Source organism: Carassius auratus, chromosome 32, assembly GCF_003368295.1.
Source record: "Carassius auratus strain Wakin chromosome 32, ASM336829v1, whole genome shotgun sequence".
Lineage (NCBI taxonomy): Eukaryota > Metazoa > Chordata > Actinopteri > Cypriniformes > Cyprinidae > Carassius > Carassius auratus.
In genome coordinates this window covers 18,966,500-18,985,558 of record NC_039274.1, presented here as the reverse complement: position 1 = coordinate 18,985,558, position 19,059 = coordinate 18,966,500, and the positions used below count along the sequence as shown (strand labels likewise).

Below are 19,059 nucleotides of genomic sequence, written 5' to 3'. Positions count from 1 at the left end.
AAGCCTGTAGGAGCACCTAACTCTGATTGTAAGCCTAAAACAGATATTTTCTGAAAAGTTATCCCTCAATTCTGATTGATTGATTGGAATGTTGTTCCAGGATCAACAAGGATGTTGATCCAGGAACATGTTGTACTTGGTGAAATCATGCTCACTGTACACATGCAAATCCTCAGGGAAGTGATTTGCTTGCTCCAGAGACTGGAAAAGAGTGCTGAGCGTTCTCAAAAAATAATGACTTTTATTTCTAACTGCTTGCATTAGTCACTTTCTGAAGTGTGGGCTTGAGTTTAATATCTGAATGAGAAAAAAAAAAAAAAAAATCTGTCATGTTTGATAAAACTCTGCTGAGGAAAAAAAAAATCCTGACAATGGTTTTTAAGATGAAAGCATTTGAAATGTCAGCATTTGAGTGTTTCTAAAGACTTCTAACGATGCAAACTACTCTCAGAAATGATGAGTCAGCCGGTGCCTGACACTCCTCACAGTGTTATCTGTGGTTTCCTGGCAGCCGCAGAGTTGATGATGGATTCTGTGCAGAAGGTGTGTAAGGGTCAGGTTAGGTGAGACATTGTGGTAAAATTATCACATTCACTTTATTGGTTCAGTTTAAAGTTCACAGATTAATGTTTTTATTTTTATTTTTTTATTTTTTTATCTCAGAAAAGTAGTGTTATCAAAGCAACGTAATTTAAACCCTGTCTTTCACCCCAACCCAGGGGCGGACTGAGACTAAAATGTGTCAGAACGGCCCACAACAAACCACATATAACACACTGGTACATTATGCAAAGAGCATTTTCAGCTCCACTTAACCAACTTAAAATCAGAACATAAGTTACTTTTAACATTTTTAACCATATTTGTCCAGCTTTAAAAAAAAAAAAAAAACATGCCTAAGGTGAGCAGTAGTTTGCATCTCTGGTTATTACTATCAGTTATTTAACATTAGGATGGACATTTCTATAACCCCAAAAAGGAGAACACTTAGCGGGATACGAGGCCAAGCTTAAAACTGAATAAATAATCTTAAACTTTAAGCAGAGACTTCATTAAAAATGCTGAATCATTCAACAGCAAATCACCACTGTGTTAATCTGAGATGCAAACAGTCTTCTGTGATTGCAATTTGCTAGGATAGGACAATATTTTGCTGATAATTAATGGAATGAAGGTGCTAAAAAATAAAAATAAAAGTAATAATCAAAATATTGAGAAAATCTCCTTTAAAGTGTCCAAATGAAGTTCTTAGCAATGCATATTACTATTAAAAAATAAAGTTTTTATATATTTATGATAGGAAATTTACAAAATATCGGACCCACTTTATATCAAATCTGTCCCTAACCTTACCTGTTTCCCACCTCAATAGCACGATAAGTACATTGTATTTATTTTTTGATGTACTTTAAGCACATAGTAGTTAAGGCCACTTAATATAAAGTGGGATCAAAATATCTTCATGGAACATAATATTTACTTAACATCCTAATGATTTCTGGCATAAAAAAGCTATTATTTTTACCTATACAATGCATTATTGCTACAAATATACCTTTGCTTCTTATGACTGCTTTTGTGCTCCAGGGACACATATAATATAAGCTTTAACTTAGCCTATGTTTTAGTTCATTAATTTATTAATTATACAAGATGTGTGACGGGGTGGAGAAGGATACGACACGAGGATGCAGGTAAGTTCCCCAAAGGGTGGATTTTATTAAGGCTATGGTGGTGAAAGGGTGTGAGGCGGTTTCGTGCTCGGTGCTCGGCTTCCTCTTCGGTTGGTGTGCTGGTGCGGTGTGGGTCCTTGAGGAACCACCGCGTCACCCTGCCGATCATCTCCTTGGCCCAGGCCATCTACTGCAGGGGGGCGTGGTCAGTTATGAGGGTGAAGGACTGCCCACTTGACGACCAATGCTTCCCTCTCCACCGTGGCATACCGTTGCTTTGCGGGGGTCAGCTTTCGGCTTATGTAGATCCTTCATCTCGGGGGTCCACGGGATCTTCTCCAGTTGAACCTTCCTGGTCAGGGGAGAAGCTAAGGAGGAGAAGTTAGGGATGAAGCAGCGGTATTGCCCCGCAACCCCAAAAAGGCCCGTACCCGAGTTTTGGAGGTAGGCCGTGACGCAGAGAGGATAGCTGCCACCTTCTTCTCTTGCGTACTCCAGGTACTTAGCTTCAGCGAGGGCCAAGTGACACTTCCGGGGGTTGGCAGTCAGTCTAGCCCGGCGTAGTTCCAACAGCACCCTCCGCAGCTGCTCCAGATGGTCCTCCCAAGTCTCAGAGTGAATGATGACATCATCGAGGTAGGCCACCGCGTATGCTTGGTGTGGCCATAGGACATCCATCAGTCTTTGGAAGGTGACCAGGGCCCCGTGTAGGCCGAAGGGAAGGACCTGGTACTGCCAGTGACCACTTGGAGTCGATAAGGCTGTCTTCGGTTTGTTCTGTTCCATTAAAGGGACCTGCCAGTAGCCCTTGGTGAGGTCAAGGGTCAAGATGAACCGGGCCCTTCCCAAACCTTCCAACAACTCATTGATATAGGGCATTGGGTAGCAGTCAAACTTGGAGACTTCGTTAAGGTGGCAGAAGTCATTATAGAAGCGGAGGGTGCCCTTTGGGCTTTGGAACCATGACAATGGGGCTGGACCATGGGCTGCATGATGGTTAATTTACCATTAGATGTTTCATGTCAGAACTGAGAAGGGCCTAAATGCAGTTTTCACAATCTAGGGAATCAACATATGTCAATGGAAAACAGTTATTTTAGCAGCTTTGCAGTCTTCGCAATATGCAGCAGTCTTTGACACAGAAAGACTTCAATATATTCATAGGACCAAAGATTAACATCACTCCAAAAATACCATGCTTCCCAGACTCCTGCTCTTTTTTGGATCCATAACATCATTCAGTCTATAGTTTTTAAAGGTCGATTATTAAATTCCTTTTTGCAGACTTAAATTGTCCATTATTGTTTGGCAGCAGAAGAGCTTCAGATGCTTACATTAGCAAATAAGTCACTTTCTATACATTTTGGCTATGAATTTGCTGAACTGACATGCAGAACATGCAGTTTCTTCATTCACTCTACATTAGCTTCTTTGACTTTAAGAGTCACAGTGTTTTAAAGAGAGACTCATCGGCGGTTTGCAGTAGTCTAATGGCACTGACCACAATGACTGTCCTGTTCTGGACAGCAGAGACACGCAGGACAGCTGACGCCCACCATTACCCTGAAATACCATATTCATTCATGGCACAGAATGACAAATTATTATTATAGATTTTATTCAAAAGTTCTGAAAAACTCATTACAAACCTGTATCCAAACATGTAAAATTTAACCCAGGAAATATATAAGTGATCTGATCTATACTGTTGATATATTCTCCATTTAGCTTATACATATTCTCGAATCACCCATACAAATTCATTACATTTTTCATAGAGAAATACAAATTCAGATGGATAAATGATTGGTTAAGAGTGTGACTTTTCACAAGTTGTTACAATTCTATAATTTTATTCACAAGTTGTAAAAAGGTCAAACTTCAATTTAGCGTTCATATTAATAGTAACATGGAGCCAAAGTGGACCAAAGTACACTACCATTCCAAGGTCTGGAGTCAATAACTTCAAATAATATTATATGAAGAAAATAAAATAATAAGGTAATGCAAATATATTGGAAACAATAAAGGATAGGAAAGCAACAGACACATCAGATCAAAAGTTGGTTGCCGGTAAGATATTATGGTAACTAAGGCTGCATTTATTTGATCAAAGATGCAGTAAAAACAATAATACTGTGAACTAACTGTTTTCTGTGTCAATATGTCTTAAACTGTAATTGATTGCTGGAATCAAAGCTAAATGTTCAGCATCATTCCTCCAGTCTTCAGTGTCACTTGATCCTTCAGAAATCATTCTAATGTAATGATTTGCTGCTAAAGAAACAATTCTGATTTTTTTATCAGTATTGAAACAATATAAATCTTTTGTAACATTATAAATGTATTTACTATCACTTTTGATCAATGTAATGCATCATTTCTGAATAAGACTTCATTTCTTTCTTACTGACCCCAAACGTTTTAACAGTAGTGTATATGTAAGTGTCTGCATCCTTCAAAGTAGCGTATTGTCTTCTTAAACTAGATGCATGCTGGTTCCCACACTGTGTTTTCCGACTTACAGATATAACTTATAAAAAGTGTTTTATTTGTCCAGAATCTGTTTTGAAAGTCCATTTAGACAGAATCTCATGCATCGGATGAGTTTGCCGGCTCAGCTGTGTTTGACGGCGGTGATGACCAGTGCTCCGGGGTTCCTTCCGTCCTGATTGATGCAAGGGCTGAAAATGGGATAAACACTCTCAGTGAAGGCATCGGTGAACGTGTAGAGATGAGAGCATGTCTTCACATCATAGAAGGACACCTGTCCAGCTTCGTAGTCCAGGAAGATGCCCAGCTTCTGAGGCAGTGTGGAGAGATGCAGAGGAACTCTGTTACCACTGAGAGCTTTCACTTCTCCACTCTTCAGCCATAAACACCAGAAGCCTCCTTCTGGACTGAGGCGGATCTCTCCTTTGCGTCGCGCTGACCCCCGGGCCACTCCTACTGTCCAAGCGGTCTTGTGTCCCACGTCCACCTCCCAGTAGTGTCTGCCGGAGGAAAGACCCTCTCGCGCCAGGACAAACAGCGCTGGGCTGAAGCGCCTCGGCGTGTCTGAGTGTGTGGAGCTCTTACGCTGCTCATCATAGCGCACCTGCCGGCCGTCCTCGGACAGACAGAGATCACGCTGAGCTGTGGCAGGATCCAAGATCACTTCACCTAGAGAGGACGGCGAAATCAGTTATGTCTCTCATTGGTGAATGCAAAAAATAGACAGAAATGAGTGAGTCATTGAATCATTCTTTCAACCAATTTGTTCAACAATGCTGTTACATTCAGGGACAAAACACCACTGCTGTGTTGCTCACAACAGTACATTGAACATAATATATATGATAACACTTTATTTTAGTGGCCAATTATCACTATTACCTAGTTTCTCATAAGCATGTCTATTAACATATAGGTTGTTTATTAATACTTAGCACTTATTCTGCATGATCATATTCTACATTCCTAATCCTACCCAAACCTAAACTTAACAACTACCTTACTAACTATTAATAAGCAGCAAATTAGGAGTTTACTGAGGCAAAATCATAGTTAATGGTTTGTAAATAACTGACCATTAATTATTTACTAGCATTTTCACTCAGAAAAGGCTAGTAAATAACTACAAAGTAACATTGAATCAGATGTGACATTTTGAAGTAAGAAAACTGTAATAATACTAATAGTACTCTGGTGATCAGTATAGATTTTTAGCTTTTTTACGATTGGCAGAGCAAAAAATATAAAAAAAATAACTGGCAGGGTTGTGCCTAAAATGCAAGTTGCTCAATATTTACTGAACTGTGGACATTCAAGTGAGATGGCCTTGCTCTCAGTTGTTCAAGCTCTAAGAGAAGCTTCAGCTTTAAGAGAAGCTTGGATTCGCAAGAGCAGAATCCAAATCTCCAGTACTTATCCTGCTTGATCTGTCCACTGCTTATCAGCCATACTGGCAAATGGCATCTCAGGAACCACACTTCAATGGTTTGAGTCTTGCCTATCAGATAGGTCCTTCAAAGTATCTTGGAGAGGTGAGGTGTCCAAGTCACAACATCTAACTACTGGGGTGCCTCAGGGCTCAGTTCTTGGACCACTTCTCTTCTCTGTTTACATGGCATCATTAGGTTCCGTCATTCAGAAACATGGCTTTTCATACCACTGCTATACTGATGACACTCAACTCTACCTCTCATTCCATCCTGATGATCCGACGGTAACTATTCGCATCTCAGCTTGTCTAACAGATATTTCTTCCTGGATGATGGACCATCACCTTCAACTCAACCTTGCCAAGACAGAACTGCTTGTTATTCCAGCAAACCCATCGTTTCATCACAATTCCACCATCAAGTTAGGCACATCAACCATGACTCCTTCAAAAACAGCTAGAAGCCTTGGAGTTAGGATTGATTATCAGCTGACTTTCTCAGACCACATTGCTAAAACTGTCCGATCCTGCAGATTTGCTTTATTCAACATCAAGAAGATCAAGCCCTTTCTTTCGGAACATGCTGCACAACTCCTTGTTCAAGCTCTTGTTCTGTCCAGGCTGGACTATTGCAATGCCCTCTTTGCAGGTCTTCCAGCCAATTCTATCAAACCTTTACAATTAATTCAGAACGCGGCAGCAAGATACATTTTTGATGAGCCAAAAAGAATACACGTCACACCTCTGTTTATCAATTTGCTCTAACTTCCAATAGCTGCTCGCATAAAATTCAAGGCATTGATGTTTGCCTACGAAACTACCACTGGCTCTGCACCCATTTACCTAAATTTGTTACTTCAGACTTATGTGCCTCTAGAAGCTTGTGTTCTGCAAGTGAACGTCGCTTGATTGTGCCATCCCAAAGAAGCACAAAGTCACTTTTACGGACTTTTAAATTAAATGTTCCCTCCTGGTGGAATAACCTCCCCAACTCAATCCGAGCAGCTGAGTCCTTAGCCATCTTCAAGAATCTCTTACATCTTTATTTGACCCTCGAACTTTATCACTCAGTATTCTAATTCTATTCTTTAAAAAATCTAACTACCTTTCTAATCTTTTGTATTCTATTTTCTTTTCATTTATTATGCAATTGTATATGTATGTGTGTGTGTGTGTGTGTGTGTAAAGACCTCTAACTAGCTTGCTCTATTCTTTTATTTTTTATTCTATCTGTTTTCTTTTTATTTATTATATTATTTAAAATCCCATGCTATGTGTGCTGTGTTAACCTAACTGAGACTTGTTATAGCACTTATATATCATTGCTCTTTTTGTTGTTTTTGATTGCTTCCACTGTCCTCATCTGTAACTCGCATTGGATAAAAGCGTCTGCTAAATGAATACATGTAAATGTAATGTAAATGTAATGTAAATGTAAAGCAACGAGCCAAGCAAGCATGAGATTTCCCTTAGATGATGGATTTTCACAGTTATCTCACAGAAACCGGATGTCGGACCCGCAATATTTCCGGAACATTGACGGGTCGCCTTCTGTGTGAAAGCAACCACGTCCTGGGACTGATTACCGAATTGAATCCGGGTCGGGGATCTAGTAACATTGCGGAGTTCGACCCGGGACGAGCGCTGTGTGAACAAAAGCCAGATCTAATTCCGTGTCGAAGTGATGACGCGCGTTATCACGCGACTCTTTTACCGGCTCTTTTGAAGGAAGATCAACGTTCGCGATGAAAACACACGTGCAAACTGTAATGAAGCAGAGATCAGTTAGTTCCTCACTTTCCGCGCTGACGTTGAGATATTTTGCTTGCTTCAGTGAAAGTATAATGTGTCTAGCGTTGCCGACTCGTACATTACACGTCACGCACTGATGTCACGTGTCGTTACGGGATCTTCAAGGGTTGTGTGTGAAAGCACGCAAATAAACTGGGTCATCACTGGCAGTGTGAAAGTGCAAAATCTAGCGACCAGGGAACAATTGCAGGAACACTTTACCCCTGTATTTGCCGGAATAATAATAATAATAATAATAATATATTTATTTTGTATAGCGCCTTTAAAAGTAGCTTTCTCAAAGCACTTTACATACAAGCATAACTCCAAATGAATAAACACAATGTAAGTACAAGAAAATAAACGCATAAATCAAGTTCATGTAAAAGCAATCCTAAAATAAAATGTTTTAAGAAGAGATTTAAAAGTCACTAATGAATGTGCTTCCCTGATGTCGGCCGGGAGAGAATTCCAGAGCTTAGGAGCATAGACAGAGAATGCTCGGTCACCCCACGTATGAAGCCGTGTCTTCGGAACAACCAATAGACCACTCTGAGAGGAGCGCAGATTGCGACGTGGTGTGTAGGGGATTAATAAGTCAGTCAAATACTCAGGTGCCAGATTGTGCAGAGATTTATAGGCCAGCATAAGGATTTTAAAATCAATACGGTACCTAACAGGTAGCCAGTGCAGGGACTCCAAGACTGGAGTTATATGGTCCCTGGTCTTGACCCCAGATAGTACTCTAGCAGCTGAATTTTGAAGATATTGCAATTTATCCAGTGATGATTTAGATACCCCAGCTAGAAGACCATTGCAGTAGTCAATGCGCGAAAAGACAAAAGAGTTAATCAACTTCTCAGCTACCGAAAAGGATAACATAGGACGTAGCCGGGCTATATTTCTGAGGTGATAAAACGATGTCTTAACTGTATTCTGGACAAAAGGCTCAAATGACAGTGTGGCGTCAAATATGACACCCAAATTCTTTAATTTGGACTTAAACTCCAGTGCAACGCCATCAACAGACAGAGTAGGAGACCCAACCTTTCGCAGTTGATGTGGAGATCCAAGGAGCATGACTTCTGTTTTTGAGCCGTTTAGAGACAGAAAATTATTGGACATCCAAATCTTTATCTCAGCAATACAGTTAGAAAGATGCCCAACGTTCACTTGCTGACCCGGTCTAGTATGGATATAAATCTGTGTATCATCAGCATAAAAGTGATAGTTAAGGTTTAGAGATTGTAGTAATTGACCAAGTGGAAAGATGTACATACTAAAGAGTAGAGGACCCAAGACTGAACCTTGTGGAACACCCGTATGAACAGAACCAACCTTGGACCTATAACCACCCATAAAAACAAATTGGCTACGGTCAGTGAAATAGGACTTGAACCAGTCAAGAACAGTCTCTGACAAGCCAAATACATGTTCGAGGCGATTAAGTAGTAGGGCATGGTCAATAGTGTCGAAGGCTGAACTGAGATCCAAGAGAATGAGAATGGACGTGGAGCCGGAGTCGGAGGCAATTAGTAAGTCATTAGCGACTTTCACCAACGCAGTCTCAGTGCTGTGTAATTTTCGAAAACCTGATTGATGTTGCTCAAATAGTTTATTTTCAATTAAGTGTTTGTTTAATTGAGCTGCAACCACACCCTCCAAGATTTTAGACAGAAATGATAGATTTGAGATTGGGCGATAATTTGACAGATTTTTCACATCAGAGTTTTGCTTTTTTGAAACAGGAGTAACCGCAGCAGTTTTAAGTGCTGCTGGCACCTCCCCTGTTGACAAAGAGTCATTTATTATAGCAAGAACTGAGGGACATAAAGGACCAAAACAGGATTTAAACAGGCTACCAGGCATGGGATCAAGTATGCAAGTGGTAGCTTTCATACCAGAAACCTGGTTGCAGAGCATCTCAGGTTGTAATAAAGTAAATTTGGATAAAGGAATGCCAGAGAACCTAGGAGTATTAACTGGTAGATCTGCAGACTGCAAGGAATGGATATTTGTGCGAATATTGTAAATTTTTTCACTGAAAGATTTGAGAAACTCATTACACAGCCCATCAGATAAAGTCATAGAACTGACACCATCTGCTTTAAGCAGACTGTTAATTGTGTGAAAGAGCTTCCTGGGATTGCTTTGATTATTATCAATAATGTTTGAGAAATAGGCAGATCTTGCAGTTTCAATGGCTACTCTGTAGTTTGACAAGCAATCTTTCCATGCCTGGTGGAACACATTTAAACCAGAGTGACGCCATTTTCGCTCTAATTTCCGACACACAGCCTTCTGTATACGCAATTCACCATTATACCAGGGGGCTGACTGTGCAAATGAAACATTACGTGTTTTTATGGGTGCAAAGATGTCCAAGTTGGCTGTAAGGACATTATTGAATGCTAAAATTTTATCCTCGAGAGGAGCAGAAGACATGTCAACTAAAGAAGAGACAATCGAGTTTGCAAAAATAGCATGATCAATTGATTGCCATTTACGGAAAGAAATAGTTCGTGAAGTCTCTCTACTAGACTGAAATGTTTCAATATTAAAAAAGATAGCTAGATGATCAGAAAGTCCAGCATCCACAACAGAGAGATTAGAAAGAGATGAGTCATTTGCAATAATTAAATCTAACGTGTGTCCTTTACAGTGAGTGGGGACATTTACAAACTGAGAAAAATTAAAACAGTCCAAGAGTGATAGAAAATCCTTGGCCAAGAGACAGGCTTTCTGATCTACATGCAAGTTAAAATCACCCAGAATCAAAATTCTCTTAAATCTGACAGACAATATAGAAAGAAGATCAGCAAACTCAGACAGAAAGTCCTTATTCAGTTTAGGAGGTCGGTAGATAGTGACCATGGCAGAATGGAGAGCAGAGTGAGTATCCGACACATTTAAAACAAGACATTCAAAAGTTTTAAAAGGAGGAACGGACACAGGGTGAATCTTGTATTGCAGTTTGTAAAGAACTATAATACCACCACCTCTACCTGTAGTTCGTGAAACGTCAATGAGTCCAAAGCCCGCTGGAGTCAGCTGATTAAAAAGAAAACCATCGTCCTGTTTGTGCCATGTTTCCGTGATGAAAAACAAGTCCAGCTTATTGTCCATGATAAAATCCGCCAGTAATAGAGCTTTGTTGTTCACTGAGCGCGCGTTCAGTAACGCGGCTTTTAAAGGGCTTGTAGACGGCGCATCACTGAACTGCCGCTCATACGGCAGAGCAGAAAAGTTAGTAAGATCAACCCCGGAGGATGACAGTCTTGTAGTCCTTCGTCGGCAGTTCAAAACTGGGATGGAAGATGACGAGGAAGAGATGTAGCTTCGTCCTGTGCTCCGATGAATATACCGCTTGGGCCGCAGTAATCCAGCCCTGTCACAGCGGTCGTAGGTGTCCCCCGACAGATAGTAATTCCGCTTCAAGGATAAGAGCTGGCGAGAGGTGTACTGTAAGGCCATGTCTTTAATGTTCATTAAAGCCTCGTCTGCATCAGCTCCCAATAAGCCTATCTGTGAGTCCACAGAGCCGATAGAAAGTAACCAGGCCAACACCAAGAAAAACAATTTCCCGGCAAACATGAAGAAAGCACGCTGCATCCCAGCGGAGAGAGAGAGAGAGGAGCGGCAGCCAGAACGCGCCAGCGTACCCTACTCACCCGGATGCTGGTGACAGTGACACTGTGACGACATTTGAATGACATCCAAACATCCATTTGTATTTGGAATGGCAGTGTGAAAGGGGCTTAAGAGATCAAGATGTCAAGATGACCTGTGAAATCTGTCACTTTGTGAAGGTTTTGTGAGATCTGCTTGCTAATGGGTGTCTCCTGTTGAGCTGTTATGTGGTTTCTAGGTAGTTTTATAATTATGTAGTAGTTGTTGGGGTGGTTTGGCTGTGCACTGCTTCAACACTGTATTTGACACTGATTCTCATTAAAGCAACTGCATTACAATTCATCAGTCAAGAGCAGTGAGTGATATTTCTCTTTGTGTTTTGTAGTTTTATTAACATTAAAGGCAGTGATGGATGGTGGAAAATTTTCTAGGTAGAGTGCCACGTCCAACAATTTTAGCATACCTCCCGGTATGATTTATCCCAGCAAGTATTATGATTATGAAACATTTCAAACAATTATTTTAACAATTCAAGTCTCATATTCTCTTTTGCAGATGCATATTCCTTAAAATAATAGTGAAGCATAGAAGTGAGGTACAGTTACAATTACAATCACTTAATTAGGACAGTTACTTCTATGCTTTTGTCATTAATCAGTGTAATACTTGACCATGCAGTGGCAGTGAACTCAAGCCTGCCCTCTAGAGGAACAGATTGAGCTTGGACTTGAATTCATCTAAAAAATAACTTTGTGTCTTTCATATCTTAATCTATGTGATAAAATATGTATTCAGCTGAAAAAGATTGAAGCATGGAAATGATGCACACAGTCCTGCAGTGTTTAGTTACTAATGGAAGTATGAATGCCTCTTACTTGCATAGTTTTGCAGCTTCCTGAGTTCTGAAAGGAAAATAAACACTCCATGAAGGTTACACAGATCATGTAAATCAGCAGTTTGAAATGAATGTAAAAAAAAAAAAAAAAACCTAGACATGCTTCTTCACCTTTCCCATAAAGCCGTTTGACCTCGTGTTGGAACTTGTCCACCAGAGAGCAGACGGACTTTCTGATGGTGCTGAGATACAGATCTGTGTTCACGGACACAGAGGACCAATCAGACGGCTCCGGTGGAGGAGGAAGAGACGGCAGGAACTGGAATAAAAATATGAGGTTTTTAACAACAAAGCTCTTTTGTGTCAATCTAGAATCTGGAAGCTTCACACACACACACACACACACACACACACACACACACACACACACACACACACACACACACACACATATATATATATATATATATATATATATATATATATATATATATATATAAATATTTATGGGACGTCATATACTTTTTTTGTGTTTTTCAGAGAGGCTGCAAAAATAAAAATAAAAAAATTAATAAAAAAAAAGGTTATTCATTCAAATACTTTCAAATGATACGTTCAATAATATTTTCTTGAATTGAAAATATCAAGTGATTCTGATGTTTGTTACTAGTCAATAAACAAAAAACTACTGAAAAACAAAAATGTATATAATTATTATAATACAATAATTCAACTCAAATTGTGAAAATTGTGTATTAAATAAATTAAATGCACATAGACTGCAAAAAACAAAAACAAAACAACAACAACCAAGCTTTGAATGGCAGTGAATGCTGACCTGTAGAAAAAGCACCCTGTCCTGTGTCTGAGCGAGAGCGTCCAGCTCGCTGCTCCTCTTCCTCAGGGTGTTGAGCTCGTGCTCCAGGCTGATGGCCAGGTCTTTGGCCTGCTGCTCCGCTTGTTTCTGCCGCGTGGAGATGAGCTCCAGCAGCTCGGCCTGAGACTGTTCCAGCAGCCGCTGCAGCTCCGCGTACACCGTCCAGCTCTCCTCCACCTCTCTCTGACTGCTGTCCTGAACACAGAGAGGATGCCATGTGTCATCATACAGCAGCTGACCAAAGAACCCGTATTTAAGATTGATCAGGTATTATTTTGTCTCCTTTCTCCACATATTTACACTTGTGTATGACTATTACGCTCCATTAATATTATTTTCCTTCTTACATATTTGTATTTTTCCCCTTTGCATTGAATCCCCATTCTATTACATAAAAACTAGGAATATGGAACATTAATAATTTACAGCTCAAATACATTTACTATTTGTATTTATTATTTTACTGTAAGAAATATCTCACAACACCGCTATCATGCGTCAGGTCATGTTTGCAGGATCATGTTGTTAACTCTGATTTTGAGGCTTACATGGATCAGATTTTTTTGGTTTCTCTGTTGTTAAAATGCACAGAACAGTTCCAGGACAGAGACCAGAGAGGCTCGTGACAAACCCATGCTGAATCTCAGCACAAGTGTTTTGACAGGACAAACCGGTCGAACCGCTGAAACTTATACTGAAGAACTATTGATTCTAATACATCTATACCTGTTCTGACATCTTTATTTCTGTATACAGTAACTACTGTAATCGTTAATGCATTCATGAGCATTAATGAGGCTAATATGAGTTGTTTCTCATGTAATTGGATCCTCTTAAATGTGACTCAGGATGGCCCTGTGATCTATTTACAGTTATTGAAAAGGCAAAACCCTGTCACATTAACCTTGCATGTCACTGATACAAACCCGAATCCGATCTCACAGGAAGGATAAAATATCCCAGATACATTTTTTGAGGTCTTTGTCAATAGTGATGTCATACGTGCCACTCATTTCAGCTCTGATTCCACTTTAAGACAGAAACACTTCCTCTAACTCGAGTGATATATTTATCTCCAGCCAAAAACAAAAGGCTTTTCTGTTTCCTTTTATCCTGAATAGCTTGTGTTGTTCACCATTAATGTTCTCAGGTAAAGAGGGGTGTGACAGCTTGGGCAAATATTTGAAGTGCTCTAACTGGTTTTGTCAGATGATGAAACAACAGGTAAACAGATATTCTCAACAGTCTAAGGCGTTCACCATGGGTCTGTACTGGGACTTTTCCAGTTTTTGATTCCCCTCTCAACATTTTATTAATTTCCTTGAACTCTTTAGGCCTAGATCTGTGAAATTCTATAATATCTTCAGGTTTTCAAACCCATGAACTAGCCACAGTCTGTTAACTGAATCCTTACAGGGACAGAGCTCAAGACATATATTTAATTAGTTATGTAGACTTTGATGACAGCTTATTACTATTCATGATTATTGATTATTATCAAATAGTTTGTGACTAACTGTTTCTGTGTTGCTGATATGAATATAGCTGCATGCTGCAATAATAGTTTTTTTTTTTTTTTTTTTTTTTTTTTTTTATCATCTATTATGATTTGGTGATGTGTTACAGATTAATAGATATAGGTCAAAAGCATTTTGTTACTTTTGATTGATTATCTGAAGTTTGAAGACTTGTAAAAGTAGCTTTTTAGCAAAAAAAAATCCTAATGGCAGAAATGTAAACTTAATTTAAAATTACAAAGCATAATAATATGTGTATATGATAATAGAACTGATGAAAGAAAAATTATCAAAGACCACTCAGCCTTTCGAGAAAAGGAGCGTCACACAGTATAAATGGACTCACTTTGAGCACTTTGATGGACTGCTTGATCTCCTCCAGTTTCTTTTCTCGCTCCTTGATCAGATTTTTCAGTTCTGACCTTTTCTTTCCCAGCAGACTCTGTGAACCAAACAAAAAGATCCACAAGTCACATTTCTTGAATTGTCAAGCTCCAAAAATACATTTGAGTACTTATATGGCGAGTCAGTTTGACCTATTTTGATGTTTGAGTTGTCTGAAGAACTGGTTAACATACACTATGATACAGTGCTGTGCTAAAGTATTATGTCAAGTCACCTATTTCTATCTTTTGCACATTACTGTGTTTTAGTATGTCTGTTTCTTAACTACTCTATGAAAGAGTTTTTATGTTCATGCATCTTAAATGAATAATGTTATTTATTTTTGTTAAATGAATGCATTCCCAGGGACTCCCAACACATTGGTATTGCAGCTGACATGCTCTAAAGTGTGAGCTACAATAAATAATTGTAACACTTTAGTTTAAGGACCAGTTCTCCTAGTTGTTTATTAGTATGCATATTGCATGCATATTGCCTGTTTATTAGTACTTATAAACACATACTATTCATGACCATTTTATGCACCACTAATCTTAAACTTAACAACTAGCTTACTAACTATTAATAAACAATAATTAGCAAAATTTGATTAGGCAAAAATTTTAGCTACTAATTAGTTAAAAATGAGAATTTTGACCTTAACATACAGTTTTATAAATCATACGTTCTCATGTTTTTACAATGTAATACTAATATTTTTTTTGTTTTTGTCGTTTTTATAGACTTTTGAAGAGTTGTATTGAATCTAATTACGTTGAGTACCATAAAGAACATACCTAACATAGGGTAAAATCTCACCGTTTTCTTCTTCCACTCTCGTTCGGTGGAGACAACATCGTGGCCTTTATGCGAGGACCCTGCGCACTCCTTACACACGCACACGTGTTCGTTTCGGCAGTACGCGTCCAGGAGGCGCTTGTGTGTCTTGCACATCTTGTCCTCCAGATTGTGTATGGGCTCCACCAGCCTGTGTGAGGTCATTGCCTTGCCCCTCTTGTGATGCCGCAGGTGAGCTTCGCAGAACGATCCCGGGCAGCTCAGACACGACTTCATGGCCTTCATCTTCCGGCCGATGCAGGCGTCGCAGGGCACCTCTCCCGCTTTAGCAAAGTCTCCGCAGTCGTCCTCTTTCTGTGGGGAATTTGGAAACTCAGGAACCGAGGACATCGTGGACAGACCCTGGAACTGCTCTGCGATCTCGGCCAGCACACAGTTGACGCTGAGCTCTGGTTTTCTGGAGAAGGTTTTCTTGCACATGGGACACATGAACTTCTTGCTGTGATTCCAGAAGCCCTGCAGACAGGCCTTACAGAAAGTGTGTCCACAGGGAGTGGAGACGGGCTCGACGAAGACCTCCAGACAGATGGAGCAGGAGAACTGCTCCTCCGACAGGATTCGCCCTGGAGACTGAGGGCCTGCGAAGGGTTGAGGGAGAAAGAGATGGAGTTAGATTGGAGGCACCAAAAAGTAGAATACGAAAGAGCAGGAAGAAGGAAGGTTTGTGCAGCTTTGTCTGACTACACTGTATGCTTCTTTGCACTCATTTTCATCATTTAGAATGAATATAAGTATAATTGCCATTTTTGATAACATGTGTCAGCGTTGTTTTTAAGTTATTTCAGAAGAGCTAATTTTTTTGGCAAGTCTATCCTCCAGTGACTGATGTGAGGGGTAAAAAATGTGAATCACAGCAATGTGCATGTGTGCAAAGTATATTAAGTGAAGTAAAGTGACATACAGCCAAGTATGGTGACCCATACTCAGAATTCATGCTCTGCATTTAAACCATCCAAAGTACAAACACACACACACACACACACACACTGTGAACACACACACAGAGCAGTGTGCATCATTTATGCTGCGGCACCCGGGGAGCAGTTAGGGGTTCAGTGCCTTACTCAAGGGCACCTTAGAGACTCGAACCCACAACCTTAGAGTTAGGAGTCAAACTCTCTAACCACTAGGCCACAACTTGAATCCAATTGAAAGGATAGGCCGATTCAAGCCCCTTTAATCGGTCCAATGGATTTGAATTTCTTTATGCACATCTGAAGATTTTGTTTGCACATCTTGATGTTTTCAACCAAGGTGTTTCTTTTTCATGAAATTATTCCAAATTTTCATAAAATTATGTGGATATAAACATAGATATTGAGTCAAAGACCCTGCTATTCAAAGGACTTTTGGGAACACCCATCACCATAAAAGAATTAAAGACAAAACAATACATTTGTCAAAAAAAAAAGAAAAAAAAAAAAAAGAAAACAGCATCACCTAATAACATTCACAGAAACTAACAATGATGCTGAACAGTGATTAAAGTGGAACACAGATCTCCGGGCAAATGTGAAGGTATCAGAGGAGAGTGGACGGCCAGGCATTGGATCAGGAGTGTTAGCGTAGGCGCTAAACGTGTGGGCTGTTAACACAAAAGTCACATGCTTAGTTTCAGGTGAGCGTGGCCCATTATCTGATGAGTTACTCAAGCTCTCAGTCACTCTTCTGTCCTTAACCAAATCACTTCAGATTCCAGACTGTAAAAATATGCTTTGTAAATTGATGTGCTGGAATAAAGACTGAATCAAAGTGGAGGTTTATTTGAGAGTTATAGCCTGTCTTGGAAGGGAAGATGCAAAATTTTAGGACTCAGACATTCAATTTGCCATACTGATGAACATAAAGAAAGTTTTGGAGAGAGTGTATACATTCGTACCAAAGTACAAGTCACTCATCCCTTATTTTAGCACTCTGCCTGACAGAAGTCCCTTTTAATGAAACATGCCAACCAAAAAGAATCAAACTTATTCATAGTTAACGGTAAATATTAAAGCTTTCAAAAATAATCATATAAAGATTACATAATGAACAAATCTGATAGGTTTGCTAAGCCCAATGGATCCTTCCTGGTTCGCCAGCCTCAGTCAGTAACAGCACATCAGTATGAACACAGAGAGTCACAGTTTCTTATCAGACGTGTGGAGGACGTGCAAACAGCACAATGCACACGTCACCATGTCATCGCAGGAATGCTGTACAACCGGCTTTTCTTTGACTTCTGCAACATTCAAATCCAAACAACCATCTGTTCCTGCCTGCTCTTTTTAACCACGTCCAAATAAATACTAAAACTTCTGACATACTTAAGTCTATCTTTATATCTTCATGAGCATGTATAGTGAACTATAATGCAACTTATGTTGAAACTTTAATGTCATATATGTAATATGTTTGTAATTCCATAAGTTGTGTAATGATGAAGATGCAATTTAGCACATTATATATATTTATTAACTTTTAATCTAATATTGCATAACACTACAGTTAAAATAATAATCAAGTACTTTACATCTGCTTTAGTATGTTAGTCAACAGATCAAAATAAGTGTACTTCTTAAAAAGCATGACAAGATTATTAAAACATAATTATTTAAAATGTGCTTGAAAGTGAAACTCTTCAGTTGTTGAAATGACACTTTACATTAAAGTGTACTAAAAGTGTGTTTAAGTCACTTCAGTAGCATTTGTTTCATAAATCTGCAAGTACATTTTTATATATTTAAATGTATAATATACAAGTGCACAATACAATTAAGCATGTATTTTTCACTAGTGCTGTGCAAGTGGCTTCATCCAAGTAAGCAACAAATCAAAGAGTAATGTTTGTCGGAAACAACCACAATGTATTCAGTCATTTACTAGAGAATGATAAACTAAGAAAATACTTTGTGTTGGATGAATAAACAGAGATTGTGACTTACACTGCATGATCTTCTTGTAGCTTCCTTCAAAGTACTCCTGGCTTGTGAAGGGTGTGTGAGAATAAAACCTGATCAAAACCTGTTCTCACGCTCTTTCTCCGGCCTCTGTTTGCTATGGGTGTGTCTTCAGCAACCCATGACCAGAGCTACAGTGTGTGTCGCTGACTTGAGCCTTGTATTTTGAAATGTGTAATTACAGAACAGTTTGTGCAAGTCACTATACGATTATTGCTTGACACTGCATGATCACGCTGATTATTAAATTAAATGTTGTCATGATGCAAGATTCGGTAGCACTTTATTTTACAGTCCTGCTCCTCGTGTACATACTATGTACTTATTATAGTAATTACAATAACTATGTAATAACTAGGTACTAACCCTGAACCTACCCCTAAACCTAACCCTACCCCATGTAGTTACCTTGTGTTACCAGAACTTTCTTAGATAAATACACTGTAAGTACACTATAAGTACATGTTAGTACACGTACTGTAAAATAAAGTGCAACCCAAGATTCTTTTATAATTGTAGGCTGAATTTCATGCAGTTTTATCAGTGGTTTGCTCCTACTGGCGTAAATTAGTTCCAAAAGCAACATGCTTTTCTTTTTTGACGCACCAGAGAATGTGTGTGGTGGGGGGGCTT

General features: G+C 39.3%; 1 protein-coding gene across 1 annotated transcript; it reads right to left on the bottom strand.

Moving 5' to 3' along the window:
• Positions 1–3,636: 3,636 nt before the first annotated feature.
• Positions 3,637–18,545, bottom strand: btr12 (bloodthirsty-related gene family, member 12). Its single transcript, XM_026215788.1, has 7 exons — positions 18,412–18,545; positions 15,449–16,065; positions 14,592–14,687; positions 12,690–12,923; positions 12,023–12,170; positions 11,892–11,918; positions 3,637–4,835 (listed from the first exon to the last, which is right to left on the bottom strand). Exons 1-7 carry the CDS (start codon positions 18,416–18,418, stop codon positions 4,291–4,293), a joined length of 1,674 nt encoding a protein of 557 aa, XP_026071573.1. The 5' UTR covers positions 18,419–18,545; the 3' UTR covers positions 3,637–4,290.
• Positions 18,546–19,059: the final 514 nt, after the last annotated feature.